Below are 17,498 nucleotides of genomic sequence, written 5' to 3' on the forward strand. Positions count from 1 at the left end.
ATAGACCTGGAGAAATTGGGAAAGCCATGTGGCTTCTAGGCTGGTGCTAAAGAACGAGAGCTAGATTCTCAAGAGTTTTATATGTGGTATACGTGTAGAAATTGCAGTGTTTGGAGTTCTAACTGGTTTGTTCACCTCCCTCAATGGTTCGTAGGTTCCACACCAGGTGCCACAGGAGCGTCCAGCCAGATTAGCTGAGCAGCAGGCCTTAGCGTTGCAGGAAAAGAATCGTTCATATACCCTGTTGGAGGACAGCGATGATGAAGAAACCAGTAAAACAACAGCAGCCCGTAGCTCAAAGCGTCACCACCCCTCACGGGGTCCTGAGAGCAAGCAACGGAAACGGCAGAAACACCTGAGGCAGCGCAAGGAAGAAGAGGAAGACAAAGACTCTGATGAGAAGCTTAGTGAAGAGGACAAGGGACGGTGAGTATCCCATCTCTTGCAAAAAGCAGAGTTGGGAGAAAAAAATAAGGAACGCCACAGATATTCTTGTTTTTGTTTTTTTTTGGCCTAGGATTCCAGAAGAGGATTCAGAGGATGAATGGGACCGGAGCGAACGGGAGCGGCTGCAAGACTTGGAAGAACGTGACGCTTTTGCAGAACGTGTCAAACGCAAGGACAAAGAAAAGACGCGCAATATCCTCGAGCGATCAGACAAGAAGGTGTGGTCTCAGCCTTGGGATTTTGCTTTCGTAAACGGGGAAGCCCTTTTGGATTGGCCATGTCCTAACTTGTCCTGCCCATTCTTTTCTTATATCACCCATTTTTGCATTAGGAGCATTTCACCTGGGGCTGGAAAATTTGGCTAAAAATTGAATATCAGAGATCTACACACACTTGCAAATATATAGATACATACGTATCTATACCTGCATATCATTATGAATATCACTGAGTATATACACTATGTTTCTACTCAGGTGTAAACAAGAGGCAGGTTTTTTTTAATGTAACACTGCTTTTTTTTAGCCAGTCTAGCCAAAAGGCGGACTTAAAAGAACATAGACAATGTTTGGTAAAAGTGGAAAACCTGAAAAGATTCCTGAATAAGTTTTTTGGAACAGGAATCAGACACAGTTCTCTACGTGTCTTTGTAGGCATTCTTTCCATTTCTGGGGAAAGTGGAACAGGGAGCCAAAGAAAATTGTGCAAAATTATTGAACTGTGATAATTTGCAGAAGTCTCAGAACTTTGTATACATACGGTTTTGCCTTACTTTTAAACCATGGTATAATTCTTATTCAATCTTGTACAAGATTAATGGCTAAACTTTTAATGCTGACTCAGTGAGATATGGAATCTTTTATTTCAGTCCGGCTTTGCAAGGCCTTCATTCCCAATATGGAAACATGTAGTTGACTCCTTTTCAATCACTTTCAAATCTCTACTATGCCAGCTCCAGAGTTCTCATGTTTTGGACTCCTCTGATTTCTTCCTCTTTCATACCTGAGAAATATACCTAGTGCTTATATTATTTAGAAGAGGAAGTTCCACTTTGTTGCTGACATTATTCCCAATTTTTCTGTAAATCTCTTTGTTGCATGCCTAAGTCCATAATCCTGAAAATATTGCATCCAGCATTTGTTGGCAAGCTTTTTTGGAATTACTGTTTGATTTATATTGTATATTTGTTTCCTGATTATGTCGAGGTTAGGCATATGAAGAAGCTCAGAAGCGTTTAAAGATGGCGGAAGAGGACAAGAAATTCATGGTAAGAGCTTGAAGCAAGGCCTTTATAGTAGAGCTTGCTTTCAGAAGTATTGTTTTGCAATGATGTTGCCAGGATAGAGCATGTTAAAATAAAATGCCCAAATAGCTAACATTCTCTACTTGTGTTTTCAAAAAATTCAGCTCTAGTGATTATTTTAATGAAATAGTGAATGTTTTTAAAAAATGTCAAGTGTTTATTATCAGTAAAGCACACATAATCATATAAAAAGACATATGTTAGAATGTAAAATTCACCTGTTGCTGGAACCTTGACAAGTTCTCTTACTTGGCTGAAGATTTATCTAGATTTCAGCAACATGAATTTGAATGTTGACTTCATTCATGAAATATGCTCTGTTCTTATGTTCATTTGTATTCTGAATAAAAAGACTCATCGATTTTATCAATCATTCAAAATATGAGATATTTTCATACTGACATGAGGGATTTCTTTAAGGCAGGGGTATCAAACTGCGGGCCGGATGCATCATAGCGAAACCGCGCCCACTCCATTGCCGGAAATGGGAAAAAAGTTGTGACATGTCACGTGATGTTGTGAGTTTGGCACCCCTGCTTTAAGGGATTGATTATCGTTAGCAAATCTTGTTTTCAATTTTAAATGCATTTGAGGCAGTTATAAATCTTAATTTTAATTTTAACTGTTTTTAATATTTATCTTTTTTTACCATTCTATGAGCTGCCCAGAGTCACTTTATCAATGAGATAAGCGGTGCCGCGCATGCATGTCGCACAGGGGGCGCCGCCGCGCATGCGCGCCGCCTGCTTATGTCCGGGGTCGCCGTATAAAAAGGTTGAGAACCACTGGTTTAAACAAAGGCTGGAGAATCATCTGTTGAAAATGCTTTCCTCTGGATCCTTTCAATGACCAGGAGATTATATTCACTGGCCTAAATTGTCCCTTTCAGTTCAGTGATGCTGTTTAATGTCTGACCTATGAAATAATTATAAGGTAGACCTTATAATAAATGTCCTAACTTGCACACATAATGTATATACTGTAAATATCAAGAATATAATATTGTAGAATAAACTGCAAAAAATCAAGCTTGCAGTTACACCTTTGAATATGTATTTACAGGCCAGTAACTGATAAGCTAATCCTAAAGAATCTAATGAAATTCGGACCCTAAAATCTTTTTTTAAAAACTAAATCATTCAGACTGTAATGAGGATAAAACTCTCTTCCTCTATGTCAGATTCCAGAACTACGCAAGAAATCTCGTCGGGAATACTTAGCCAAACGAGAAAAGGACAAGATGGAAGATTTGGAAGCAGAGATCAAGGATGAGGAGTACCTGTTCTCCGAGCAAGAACTCACCGCTCTTGAACAACAGGAGCTGGAGTACAAATGCAGAGTGCGCGACTTGGCAAAACAGTACAAACAGGCTGGAGAGCAGGAGAAGATGGAGAAGCATAATCGGTATTACATGCCTGAGGAGAGTCGCAGCAAGGTACTGGTCATGACATGTGCAAAGTTTGTAGGTGGGAGGGTGAGATGGCCACTTCCCTTTTATAAATGGTGGACTGAAGAAAGAACATAAAATGTTTCGGGGTTACCCCAGTGGCCTCCAGTTAAAAATTAGCAATAACCAAAAGAACTCTGCCTAAGATATCCTGCAGATAACCAGGGGTCAACCTGTGTAGGGCTAAATTCCATCCAGAAGCCTCTTGGCAACTAGGAGCGGATCTGCAGCACTGCTGTAGCATATTTCCACTGCTGAACATCAGCGAGCACACAAGTTGCTTTCCCTCAAAACCAACTCATCAGACTGAATATTGAAGACTGAATGTTTGATACATTCTGGCTTTTGCCTTCAATAGTATCAAACAACAAACTCAGAACAATCTTTATCAGTCCCACTTTCTGACATATTTTGTTATCAGAAGCTATGTCTCACAGTATCTCTTGCTACTACAGTAGTAGACAAAATTGTGGGAACCTTTTGGGAAAACTATACAGTAGAAATGCCACCTTTGGTTAAGTTTCCACCAATTTTTCCTCTAATTTCTTTATAACTGTAGGCTTGTTCACTTAATAATTCTATTTTACATCGCTTTCTGGGCGACCAGTCAACTCTTTGCACCATTACTTTAATTTTATTACGTTTTACAAGCTCACTAAATGAAAGAACACAAAAAACCCCAACCAACTTGATAGCCATCACATAACACACTGAAAAATGTCCTCCTCTCAACTTCAATACATGACATCAATAACTGATGTGATCTGATTGGCTCATTGCCAAAACAAGATGACACCTGATTGGCTCTCTAAACACTCATGCTCATTGGCTACAATCAGATGAAGGAAAGCTACCTGATATCAACCCAAGCAAGTTGTGCTTTCTTTTTCCGGTTATTTGGCTATAACTTTTCATAGAATACAGTACAGATAATTGAACAAACTTTGTTGCATTATATTCTTGATTAAATTATCTTTCCATTGATATATAATTTTATGGTACTACTACTACTACAAAAAAAGAAGTGTTATTAGCCATCAGACCTCAAAAATACACTTTTCCCAAAAGGTTTGCACAATTTTGGCCACTACTGTATTATAACATTTTCTGGACTTTTGGAAACAGAAAGTTTGCCTGTATTAAGAGAAGCATCTCTGTCTTTCTGCTTTTTTAGTTTATTTTTTTTTATTTGATGTACTACCAAATTTTATTCATATCTTAACCATTTTATATAACATTAAAAGCAAAAATATTCAAGACACTTATTGTAATGAAACAAAAGAAAAAAGATCTTCCAGAATGTAGAGGCCAAATCATTCTTCTCTAAATATTTCAGTTAGCTTTTATTTCTGACTCGATTGCCACATCAGATTAAGCTCCTGCATCTGAACCCAGGCACTGAGGTTTAGGCCCATTGCTTGCTGTCTGTTTCACTGGATTCTGATTCTTGGATCAGTGGACAGAATGTTCAAAATGACAAGTGAGTTTTAACGCTTCCTAAAATTATATGCACTTAGGGACATGACTCAGTGCCTGGCATATTTCTGAAGAAAACATACAAAAACTTGGATTACAGACACAGCGACTGTATCTATAGGCTACTGTGCTGCTGAACGCACTGCGCTGATGGTTCTCTTTGGATGTTGTCCTGCAGAAGATTCCTGATCGTTATGAGGAGCCCCAGGCAGAGGATCACATGGCTCCGAGGGATGAGCAGCGGCGCTGGGAGGAAGACCACATTGGGGCAGCTGCTCTCCGTTTCGGGGCCCGGGATGCTGATCGGCGCCATCCTCGCAAAGTCTACGAGTACGTGCTAGAAGATGACGAGATGATCCAGTTTGTGAACGCTGTGCAAATGCGGGGCACAAATCAGGACAAGGTGAGAGGGTGCAGACTGGGAAATAGAGAGGATGAGACTCTGCAAATGCTAGCCTAACCAGAAACTCCTAGTAGAAATTCAGTTCTTGTCCCTAAAAAATACTTAATCCTCCAGGACGCGAGGATCAATATATTTGTTTTTTGTTTTGTTAGTTAATCAATTTCTATAGTTGCCAACTTAACCAAGTGACTCTGGCCAGTTGATTAGAGATCTCGCATGGACAAATGTAAGTGTCTTAGAAGCAAAAAAACTGATCAAATAGCTCTGTCTCAACAGGAGGGATTCTCGAAAATGGAAGTTGATTTCGATAAATCAGGGAAAGGGAGCTATTTATCAAGGATTACAGTATTCAGAGCATAGACAAGGAATCTAGGATTTGATAGTAGCAGAGAAGAAATAGAAATAACAGAATCCTGCAGTTGTGCTTGTGTTCCTTTTCCCTTCCTTCTTAAATCCCAGTGAGTCAGGGAGGAGCCATCCTCAGTCTCTTCCTAATATTTTATCCATTCCCAGGGCTCAATGCCTACTTCTACCCTTCTGGTTTTTTGTAACAGCTTCTGACTATTTCCCTCAAGGCCATCACCATGGCTCTCTCTGTACTAAATGCTGCTTAAATATGGGTGCCCAAAGGAAACTATGTTAACTGAGTCAGACTTACTAGCCCAATATTAACTCTCTATAGCAGGGGTCTTCAAACTTGGCCCTTTTATGACTTGTCATAAAAGAGCCAAGTTTGAAGACCCTTGCTCTATAGCCATGATGGTGAACCTATGGCACACATGCCATAGGTGGCATGCAGAGCCCTCTCTGTGGGCACGTGTGCCATCACCCCAGTCCTAGGCCTTCAGCTGGGTTTTATAAAACCTTTTCGCTTTAGGCCTCCACCGCCGTGTGCAAAAAAAAAAAAAAAAGGTTCAATCAATCAATTTCAACTTCTTGCGGGGAAAAAAAAGAACTCGCAAAGTTGGAATTGATTGATTGAACTTTTTAGTCCCACCCAGTCTGCTGTTACCACTGCAGCCACGCCCACCCAGTGGGCCACGCCCACCCGGCATCCGACGATACATAAGTGGGTTTGGATTACAGTTTGGGCACTCGGTCTCTAAAAGGTTCGCCATCACTGCTCTATAGCAGACATGTCAAACACAAGGCCCAGGGGCCGGATGCGGCCCACGAAGTAGTTTCATGTGGCCCGCGAAGCCATCCTGGAAACAGTGAGGGAACGGCCTCCGCTGCCTTGGCCCTGGCCCAGGCCAGCCGGGAGCCAATGTACAATTTTGTGGTGGCCATCTATGCTGAAACACATTCAGTTTTAGCTCCCCAAGGCCGTCTGGAAACAGCTTGGTGCCGCAGGTGCTTGAGGGCCAGGCTGGGTGTTTGACCTCTGCTGCCCAGGACTCTGGGTAGCCCGCGCCACCATCCAGGCCCCCCCCACATGGCCTGAGAGGAGCAGTGAGGCTCCTCCAGTGGACCATGCCTTGGCACTTGCCCTGGTCCCACTCCCTTCTGCCAAAGACCCTCAGATCTGTCCCACTCCTGCCCAGGCCCCCACAGGCACCCTTGACGCGAATGATGTAGAGCTGGCCACACCCACCCAATAGGCCACACCCACTCCATCCATGCCCATCCAGTAGGCCCACTCACCCTAGCCACAAAACTCCGCCCCCCCAAGGGCAACCGCAATGCTGATGCGGCCCTCAATGAAATTGAGTTTGACACCCCTGCTCTATAGAATCAATTAAGGGAATCCATAGATTGTTTCTGGGTTGTTTTCAAGCAGTACGAAGGATTGTGCCTGACAGCTCTGACAGGTAAACAAAAGTAAATACCATTGATTTACAGTGCCTCCCACAATCTGCTTGTGGTATCCCTTTTGTCCAGGGATAGGAAATACAGAACCAAGTTCTTGTTTGTCTAGGGAAGCTCATCTAACTCTGCTTCCTCGGTCCCAGGAGGAGAAGCCGGAACTGTCCCAGGCTGAACTCAAGAAGTTGTCTCTCCAGGAGGTGCGCCGCAGCCTTCCTATTTTCCCATATCAGGAAGACCTACTGGCTGCCATTGCTGAACATCAGATGCTCATTATTGAAGGGGAGACTGGCTCTGGCAAGACCACTCAAATCCCACAATATTTGTACGAAGAGGTAACTTGATAGGAAAAGGGAGAATAATTATTTGCAGGAGTGAAGGAGATCAACGGTGAAGCTGATGGGAGGGAAATGCTGTCTCTTTGGTCCCTACTATATGCTAAGGATTGGAGTTGAAGTAGAGTATTGCCCTCTGGAGTATCGCTAGGGAGCAATACTCTTCTTTTGTAATCATAGGCCTGCATATAATATTAGGAGTCAGTCTGCATTACTCTTTAGTTCCTACTTCAGCTGTCCTGTTCTTCGTCTCTGTCCCAGTGCCTTTTTCTGGAAATCATGGTGGTTACTGGCCTGGATATGTGTTGTTTGTATATTGGTTTTATTTTATTTTATTTTATTTTTAAAATAAGGACTCTGGGCGGCTAACAATAAAAAACACATAAAACATAACAAACAAACAGTACAAAGACAGTCATCCAGGGGTCAGGTTTTATAAACCCCAGGCCTGCCAGAAAAGCCAGGTCTTAAGTAGCTTACGGAAGACCAACAGGGTGGGAGCGGTCCTAATCTCCGGGGGGAGCTGGTTCCAAAGCGTGGGCGCCATCACAGAGAAGGCCAAATGGCACTGCTTGGCCCGACGGGGCTTGAAGGAGGCCCAGCCCATGGGATCTAACCGGACGTAGGGAACTATGAGGTAGTAGGCGGTCTCGCAAATGGCCCTGAGCCATATAGGGCTTTAAAGGTAATGACCATGTGTTGTTTTGAGCTACAAACAAAACTCAAGAAGATCCCAGTTTTTAAAACATTTGGTCCATAAGGATTTTTTTCCTAATTTCCGGCCTCCTTTCCAGTTGAAACTTAGGATTTTAAAACTGTTAAGATTGTAAAAAGCGGCACAGAGTTGTGGCAGTGAGGCAAGAATCAAGATGAAAAAAATGGAAAAACACACACACACTCCCTCAAATAGTTATTTATTTTATAAGCTTCCCCACTTGTTCAGACTGTGGACAGTGTATATGTAATGAAATAGGTAAAACAGTAAGTTAACATTAAAAAACGAAATCACCACTCACAACCTTCATGGCCGGCCAAAAACCCACTGAAAAACAACACTGTTAAGTGCCATCCAGAACTTTAGAAGGGAAAGTAGCATTTTCTACTGCGTCTGGGTTATGATTTGACCACATCTTGCCTTTTGACACATTCTACAAAACCCACATTTTGCTGTCCACTGAAAAGAAGTTGGTTATTTACATTTCTAGAGATGCCCTTGAAAAATGGTTTTTGATTTTAAGAATATTTAAAATGTGCATAAAACTATTGTACTAAAACTTTTGAATCAGTGCTTTGGGATGATTTACGCAGAAGAAATAAGTCTATTTTTCATACTTGACAAATCCCAGGTGTTTTGTTGTGTGCATATTAGTATATTCATAAAAAATTGAGTGTGTAATCCAGCGACCCTCACCAGGAAAAGAATTTTAGCACTTACCCAAACAATTTTATGCACACCCATAAATTATTGAGTGTGGCCATGAACTGCTGAATGTATAATCCAGTGGCCCCAATATGCATAGTATTTTAGCCCCTACGCAAACCATTCTGCACATAACAGCTTTGGTATTAAAATCCTGAATCATGGATATTCTCTCTCTCTGTCTCTGTCGCTCTGCCTCCCTCTCTCTCTCTCCCTCTCTCCCTCTCTCTCTCTCTCTCTCTCTCTCTCCCTAACAGGGTTACACCAAGAAAGGAATGAAGATTGGCTGTACTCAACCCAGGCGAGTCGCAGCTATGAGTGTTGCTGCCCGTGTTTCACAGGAAATGAATGTCAAGCTTGGAAATGAAGTATGTTCTGAAGAGGGAGAGGGGAAGGAAAGAATCTGCGTATTATATATTACCAATCCTCTTAGCCAGTTTATAATCCTGATCTAATTTTGGGATGGCCAGTAATTATTTTAATGGCAGCCTATATCATTAGGAAAAAAAGTTGCTTCCCTGGCATGAAAATGTCCACAGCCAAATAGAGCATGCATTATTCAGCCAAATAGAGCATGCAACTATAGAAATCAGTATCACACAACGTGGTGATGGGTACATTGAAGGACAGGTATATCCAAGTGCTTTTATCTTGAGATTCAGTTTATTTCTGGATTGGGGGCAGCATACCTCCAAACACTAGTTGTAGATGTACAGGGATGGAGGAGGGTTATACCTGACTCCACCATCTCCTCCCCAGAAGCATCTGGTTGGCTGATCCAGCAGGGCTCCTTATATATAGGCATTATCCCAAATTTTCAGATAAAAGTCAATGTGTCCATTGTTCACCCTTATTTGCCGTAGACCTGAAGGCAGTGATGTGTTGGCCATCATAATACTCTTTAGCCTCATAACAATATCTGTTGTTCCAGGTAATGTAAGCATTGAGATTTCCTCGGAGAGCAGATTGTCTTCTGGTGACTTCTTGGATAAATGTCCATATAGTTTTCCTAGCAACAGTATGGAAGTGATTCACCACTGCCTGGTATGTGGTTCACCACTGCCATGGCATGTGCTCAGAATTCGGATGCTCGGCAACCGATTCCTCTTTATGACAGTTGCAGTGTCCCAGAGTCATGTGATCACCCTTTGCCCCCTTCTGACAAGCAAAGTCAACGGGCAAGCCAGTTTCACTTAGCAGCCATGTTACTAACTTAACAATTGCAGTGATTCACTTAACAACTGTGGAAAGAAAGATAAAATGGGGCAAAACTATCTGGCTTAGCAACATAACTTTGGGGCTCAGTTGTGGTCATGAGTTGAGGACTACTTGCATTTCTTTGGAGGCGGCTTTGATTTGAGTTAAATAAAATTCCTGGACAAATGTTGCTCTGCCTGCCATAAAGACAGCTCTGTGCCTTCCCCCAGGTAGGGTACAGCATCCGTTTTGAAGATTGCACTTCAGAGCGGACAGTGTTGAAGTACATGACGGATGGGATGCTGCTCAGAGAATTCCTCACTGAACCTGACCTGAGTAGCTACAGGTGAGTAACAGAAGTGGACACTTGCCTTAGTGGCCTAGACAAGCTTAGATATGTCCTTTTAGACTTGCATGGTAAATTGGGTCTGGGGGGAATAAATGACATTTGTTTCCACGTGAGGGTCTGATTTATTTTATTTATGAGACTTATATCCGCTTTAAGTGCGAGCACTCTCTAAGCGGTATACACCAGTAAGCAATGTATATATATATCAGTGGTTCTCAACCTTTCTAATGCCGTGACCCCATAATACAGTTCCCCATGTTGTGGTGACCCCCATCACCGAGTGCCAGGGGCGTGGCCAAAGAAAAGGGGGAAAAAATGGCGGACAGCCTTGTTTGGCGACCCTCGTGAAATGGTCGTTCGACCCCAAATGGGATCCCGATCCACAGGTTGAGAACCACTGATATATATATTTACATTGCCCCCAACAATCTGAGTCCTCATTTTACCTACCCCGGAAGGATGGAAGGCTGAGTCAACCCTGAGCCGGTGAGATTTCAGTATTGCTCCAGAGAGTGCAATCCATACTAGAGCTTGCTTTGGGACCATAGTTAGAAAGAAAATATCTGCAGTTTGAAGAGCGTTACGTAGTGTGGTATCATAGTACATCTTAATGAATAAGCTAAGAGATCTAGATTCAAGGCTGATCTCTGCTGCAGATTCCTTAAAATTGTAGTCTTTGTAGTAGACTGTAAATTGTAATCTTCCTATCTTAGTTTTTAAAAAAAAAATATGCCAACACTGGCCTGACTTTAAATGGAACCGAGACTACGAAATCCCTTGCAGACGAGTAGAAATATTGCATGAGTGTTAACCAACACCCTTTCTCGCTGGCTTCCTAGCGTCATCATCATAGATGAGGCTCACGAGCGCACGCTGCACACCGACATTCTGTTTGGCTTGATTAAGGACATTGCTCGCTTCCGGCCTGAGCTGAAGGTGCTGATTGCCAGTGCCACCCTGGACACCGAGCGCTTTTCCACCTTCTTTGACGATGCTCCCATCTTCCGCATCCCGGGGCGCCGTTTTCCTGTTGACATTTATTACACTAAGGTCAGCCAACACCAAGTGTTTTGTGTTTGCGTGTGTGTGAAGGGCTGAGGAAACCGAGAGATAAAGTGATCGACCTCAGTGGCTGTGGCTTTGAGGAGAGCATGTAAGATTTCCAGAATGCAAATTCTTACGTCCAAATTCGAATTTATATAAGTTGAAGCTGTAGATCAGTGGTTCTCAACCTGTGGATCGGAACCCCATTTGGGGTCGAACGACCATTTCATGGGGGTCGCCAAACAAGGCTGTCCGCCATTTTTTCCCCCTTTGGCCACGCCCCTGGCACCCGGTGATGTATAAGTGGTTGGGGGTCACCACAACATGGGGAACTGTATTATGGGGTCGCGGCATTAGAAAGGTTGAGAACCACTGCTGTAGATTGTACCATTTTTTTACAAGTTGAAGCTGTAGATTGTACCATTTTTTTTCTGTTTTATAGCTATTGTGTGTGGCAGTATTACAGGCTTTATTCCCATAGCTGGATTTCATTCTATCCAACTTTCCTAACCTGGGTTATCTTTTGTTCAATCATTACTTCCTATAGCTAGTCCTTGACTTATGACCACAATTGGGACTAAATTTTTTTCAGATAGTCTTGCCCTTAACAAATCTTTCTAGTTTCACAAAATTAGAACAAAAGGAGAAAATAATCTATGGAAGCATATCTAATTCAGAGCAGAAAAACTGAGCGAGGACCAAGGACAAGCAATAGTAGAAACCATTCAGGGAGGTGAGGTTGTGTTTATTTAACTCAAGAAGAGTTACAGATAATCCTCAGTCATCCTGACACTCTGCTGTCCTTGCCATCCTCACTCGATCTTCGCCGTCTTCCTCCTCTCACTGCTGCGAGGTCTGTCTGGCCTGGCCCTTCACAAGGCAGCTGCTGGTTGCGCCAGACGTGAACACTGGGCGCTATCTAACAAAATGAAATTCAGTGGTGAAAAAAGCAAGGTTCTACATTTAGGCAAGAAAAACCAAATGTACAGGTATAGTATAGGGGGTACCTTGCTCAATAGTAGTAACTGTGAGAGGGACCTCAGAGTCCTAGTGGACAATCACTTAGATATGAGCCAGCCGTGTGCTGCAGCTGCCAAAAAGGCCAGTGCTGGGCTGCATTAACAGAGGGATAGAATCAAAATCACGTGAAGTATTAATACCACTTTACAATGCCTTGGTAAGGCCACACTTGGAATACTGCATCCAGTTTTGGTCATCACGGTGTAAAAAAGATGCTGATACTATAGAAAGAGTACAGAGAAGAGCAACAAAGATGATTAGGGGACTGGACGCTAAAGCATATAAGGAACGGTTGCTGGAATTGGGTATGTCTAGTTTAGCGAAGAGAAGGACGAAGGGTGACATGATAGCCGTGTTTCAATATCTCAGGGGCTGCCACAAAGAAGAGGGAGTCAAGCTATTTTCCAAGGCACCTGAAGGCAAGAAGCAATGGGTGGAAACTGATCAAGGAGAGAAGCAACCTAGAACTAAGGAGAAACTTCCTGACAGAACAATTAACCAGTGGAACAACCTGCCTCCAGAAGCGGTGAATGTTCCAACATTGGAAGTTTTTAAGAAGAGACTGGACAGCCATTTGTCCGAAATGGTATAGGGTTTCCAGCTTGAGCAGGGGGTTGGACTAGATGATCTCCAAGGTCTCTTCCAACTTTCTTCTTCTTCTTTTTCTTCTTCTTCTTCTTCTTCTTCTTCTTCTTCTTCTTCTTCTTCTTCTTCTTCTTCTTCTTCTTCTTCTTCTTCTTCTTCTTCTTCTTCTTCTTCTTCTTCTTCTTCTTCCTCCTCCTCCTCCTCCTCCTCCTCCTCCTCCTCCTTATTATTATTCCCAAAGCCATGTCCAGCTTTGTCCAAATCCTGCGCACCCTTGTCCAAATTGCATGTAGCCTTCTTGTAAGGCTTTGGAAAGCTTGAAAGCCTCACTTGAAGGCCACACGTGATTTGGAGAACGGTGCTTGCCGCCTTGGGAAGAAGGCCCGATGCAGCCAACAGCTGGCTCATGAAGGGCCAGGTCAGGCCTGCCTTATCAGCAGTGGGAGGAAGAAGATGGCGAAGGTCAGCTGGGGATAGCAGGTTGAGGCAGTGGTGTGCGGGGCGCCAAAAGGACAGAGATGAAGAGGGAGATAGATAAGGAAAGTTGAGGTGCCTCTGGGCAACCCACTAAGCACTCAGATGTTGATCAAATGCAGTTATAGCTACTCAGATGCTGTAGCTTTGGGGACTAGGTGTAACTATCATTTGTTCAGCACTGCCATAATTTTGAATGGTTGCTAATCGTCATTAACTGAGGATGACCTGTACTTTGATTGTCCTCCCTCTGCCTCTTCCCTCTAGGCCCCAGAGGCTGATTATCTGGAAGCCTGTGTGGTGTCGGTGCTGCAGATTCATGTCACCCAGCCCCGAGGGGACATCCTTGTGTTTCTGACTGGCCAGGTAACTCTTGCGTATTTTCTCCTAATTCACTCTGCCATTATTTAATCAACATTTTATTATAATAAGTAGAGCTTAACTTCTGTTTCTATTGGCAGGAAGAAATTGAAGCCTGCTGTGAGATGTTACAGGATCGTTGCCGGCGCTTGGGCTCCAAAATTGCAGAACTTGTGGTCCTCCCAATTTATGCTAATCTACCCTCCGACATGCAGGCCAAGATCTTTGAACCGACCCCACCAGGGGCCCGGAAGGTAAAAACTGATTGTGCAAAGCAGGAAAGTAAGGTCTGGCTATTTGAGGCCAAACCGTGCAGCGTGGCTGGCTGAGGAATTCTGGAAGTTGAAGTCCGCAAGGCTTAAAAGTTGCCAAGTTTGGAGACCCTGATTTAGAGATTTGCATTTGAGATGTTTGGAAATTGTAGGTCGTTGAAAGAAGATGAATATTAGGAGTGCGCACAAAAAGGAGAAGAGGTTTTGTTTTGAGAATGAGATAAAACAGCCAGGTTGGCAATATAACAGAACACATTCTAAATTCTTCAAGTGTTGCATGTTTTATTTGTTGAACATTTCAAATATTTCACTGTAGAGATAATAGGAATGCAAAACAAGTGTCTTCTTATGATGGTGTGATAATGCTTGCTGACTGCTACCTAATTATCTATAGAGGAAAAATGGGATGATTTTTTTTTTAAAAAATTGAAGTGAAATCATTAAAGCCTGCTGTTATCTGTCTCCCTACACCAGGGGTAGGCAACCTTGGCTGTTTTATGACCCGTGGACTTCAACTCCCAGAATTCCTGAGCCAGCCATGCTGAGGGGAAAGGGAGAGGTTTCCAAGCTGAGCCATGCTGGCTCAGGAATTCTGGGAGTTGAAGTCCACGAGTCATAAAAGAGCCAAGGTTGCCCACTCCTGCCCTACACCATCACAGACACTCAATAAAGAGCAATACTGTACACAGCATTCATTAGGAAACCACAAACAACAACAGTAAAAACAAAACCACATCTCTAGCTCTTATCTCTTCATATTGTCCAAGAATATGCCCATTTCTGTATTTGCAGCCTGCCAGGAATACTTGGCAAAGAAACATATTGTTTTTGCAATTGACATGTAGAAAATTCAGCATCAACAGAGCATGCACAACAAAGAAATAAAAGCCAATTGAATATGCATTTTGCAGCCTGCAGTCTGAAAGCTCAACAGTATTATTAACGATGCTTATGAAATGTACACACTGCATAATGTATTTTCATTTGACTATTGGCTGCCAGTCAACAAAAGAAAGCTCAATATATGCACAACTCTTGCACAAAATATATATCTCATAACCTCTAACCTCCCTAGAGGAAAGAATTTTGGAAAAAGCCCTACAGGCAGAAAATTTTTAGCAATTCTGACATTTGACATTAGCCTTTTCAAAACTGCCTTTGAATATAGGTTTAACATTTTGTCTGACACAGATAGGTGAGTGATCACCTTCCAACAGCTGCAGCATTTGGTTCAGTGTATACCTAATCAGCTGTTGCTTTCCCCTAACTCAGGGATAGGCAACCTTGGCTCTTTTATGACTTGTGGACTTCAACTCCCAGAATTCCTGAGCCAGCATGGCTCAGCTTGGAAACCTTCCTTTCCCCTCAGCATGGCTGGCTCAGGAATTCTGGGAGTTGAAGTCCATGAGTCATAAAAGCTAAGGTTGCCTACCCCTGCCCTAACTCTTCTTTCTTCATCTTGTCTGAAGTCAGTAATATAGGAATGTAATTGGCCTAACACACTTTACTGACTGTCCTGGACTTAAGGAAGGAAAAAAAAATCAGAAAGTCAATCACAATATAAAAGAAAAGGAACCAAGACAATCAGATTTTTTGCCTTTGTAGTAAATATATTTGAAGCTGCTTTACCGAGACCTATGTCATTTCTCCATACAGTATTGTCTATTTGTATTAGCAAATTCTTGGGCAGAGATCTTTCAGAGACTTCTTCCATAGAATGTTTTTAATGAAGAAATCAGGATTACAGTTGGACCTTCTTCATTAGTTAATGTTATATTCTACATATTATTTACTAGCTGTATCCAGCCACGCGTTGCTGTGGCTCAGTCTGGTTAAATGGAAAAGAAAGAAAAGAGAAAGTGCACGTTTATAATATGTTTAATTTCACAATGCTTGTGGGTATACAATATTTTTTGTTGTTCCATTGTCTGTGCAGATATAGAGATTGTCTGAAATTGTAGCGTGTGTTGCTTTTATGTCCAACAGATGGCGATGTTTTTCAAAAAAAGGATGTTTTTACCTGTCACAGGTGTGACATCTATATAATATAGGTATATAAAAACACGCGCATATTCGAATGCAACGTTGTGTCAAAATTTCAAAGCAATCGGTGAAGAACTTTCGAAGATTTAAGATTTTGAACAAACGAACATTTACATTTTTATATATATATAAAATATAATATAGATATAGATTTGTTTGAATAGTCAATTTGGATGTTGCCAAATCTATTAGAATCATGGCGACTTAAAAAAAGTGTAAAAACAAATTGAAAACATCCTTGGTACAAATAAATGTGCAATATATAAATAAGCTACAAAACGGTATATTACAGCAAATAAATTAGCTAAGAGAATCACATTCCAGCTAGCACATAAGTCCTCCCCAAAGGCACTACTGAACAGTAGGGTCTTTGCTACCTTTCAGGAGACCCTCATCAACAGTATTTCTCAACCTTGGCAGCTTGAAGATGTGTGGACTTCAATTCTCAGAATTCCCCAGCCTTCAAGCTGCTATGGTTAAAACATCTTTCCAAGGAGTAGATCCCATGATCAAAAAAAATATTAACCTGCTCTGAGGAGCCTTCATCTCATGGAATTATTGGGTTCTATAACTTAAAACATTTATAGTGAAGTTGAGGTTATGAGAAATAGCAGCTTTACACCATCAGTTATGAGTATCTCTTTTCTCCTCAGGTTGTCGTGGCCACAAACATAGCAGAGACATCACTGACCATAGATGGCATAATTTATGTGATTGACCCTGGGTTTTGCAAACAGAAGAGTTACAATGCTCGCACGGGCATGGAGTCACTTATTGTTACCCCCTGTTCTCGGGTATCTGGTATAAGTACTTTTCTTCCCCATTCCCTTCCCCATCCAATCTCTCTCATTTGCTGAGCTTGAATGTCTTCAAAGTTATCTGAAGCTCTCATTTAATCTGGTTCCCTTATTCACATTGGTGTTAATTTTTTGCAGGAAGTAATTTGTTAAGAATGTAGTTAATCTGGAAACAGTTAAAAAATAAATCACAGGACAATGAAAAATTATCAGGGATTTATGATCTGTGATTCTGTAAAGCTATGAAGATGTACAGAAATCACTTTTATAATATAACACATCCATGTAATAGTATTCACCAACCCACCAGTGGTGAAGCTCTAACCCTGCAGGGGTCTTAAGGAAAATAGTTAGAAAGCACACATAATATATAGACCAGGGGTCTTCAAACTTGGCCCTTTTATGACTTGTGGACTTCAACTCCCAGAATTCCTCAGCCAGGCATGCTGGCAAGTCATAAAGGAGCCAAGTTTGAAGACCCCTGATATAGACCAAAGCAAGGGGTAGTTGGGCAAGGATTCTTAAGTGAGTATTATGGTGTCAAATGAATTCTCTTGTTGACTCCTGTGATAATGGAACCATTAATAAAAAATGATCAGAGCATCCTTTCTAATTGCAGTCTCTGAATGTTGAAGAAAATTGGGATTTTCTGAAATCTAGGTTTTTGAACTACACTTTATTCATTGTGGACATTATAATATTACTAAGAACTTTTAGAAA

General features: G+C 42.0%; 1 protein-coding gene across 2 annotated transcripts in view; it reads left to right on the forward strand.

Moving 5' to 3' along the window:
• DHX16 (DEAH-box helicase 16) overlaps nt 1-17,498 on the forward strand; it is a 36,018-nt gene that overhangs the window by 3,338 nt on the left and 15,182 nt on the right. Inside the window, exons 2-13 of one of the 2 annotated variants that reach the window (XM_039341863.1) lie at nt 155-426; nt 518-665; nt 1,658-1,714; nt 2,931-3,185; nt 4,852-5,076; nt 7,029-7,217; nt 8,895-9,005; nt 10,065-10,180; nt 11,023-11,233; nt 13,574-13,672; nt 13,768-13,920; nt 16,635-16,775. In XM_039341863.1, the coding sequence (XP_039197797.1) occupies nt 155-426; nt 518-665; nt 1,658-1,714; nt 2,931-3,185; nt 4,852-5,076; nt 7,029-7,217; nt 8,895-9,005; nt 10,065-10,180; nt 11,023-11,233; nt 13,574-13,672; nt 13,768-13,920; nt 16,635-16,775 (1,977 nt within the window). Of the gene's footprint in view, nt 1-154; nt 427-517; nt 666-1,652; nt 1,715-2,930; nt 3,186-4,851; nt 5,077-7,028; nt 7,218-8,894; nt 9,006-10,064; nt 10,181-11,022; nt 11,234-13,573; nt 13,673-13,767; nt 13,921-16,634; nt 16,776-17,498 lie in introns of those variants that run through there. The other variant, XM_039341864.1, reaches the window with a different exon arrangement.

Source organism: Crotalus tigris, unplaced genomic scaffold, assembly GCF_016545835.1.
Source record: "Crotalus tigris isolate CLP2741 ecotype Arizona unplaced genomic scaffold, ASM1654583v1 scf7180000017773.841730, whole genome shotgun sequence".
NCBI classification, from domain to species: Eukaryota; Metazoa; Chordata; class Lepidosauria; order Squamata; family Viperidae; genus Crotalus; species Crotalus tigris.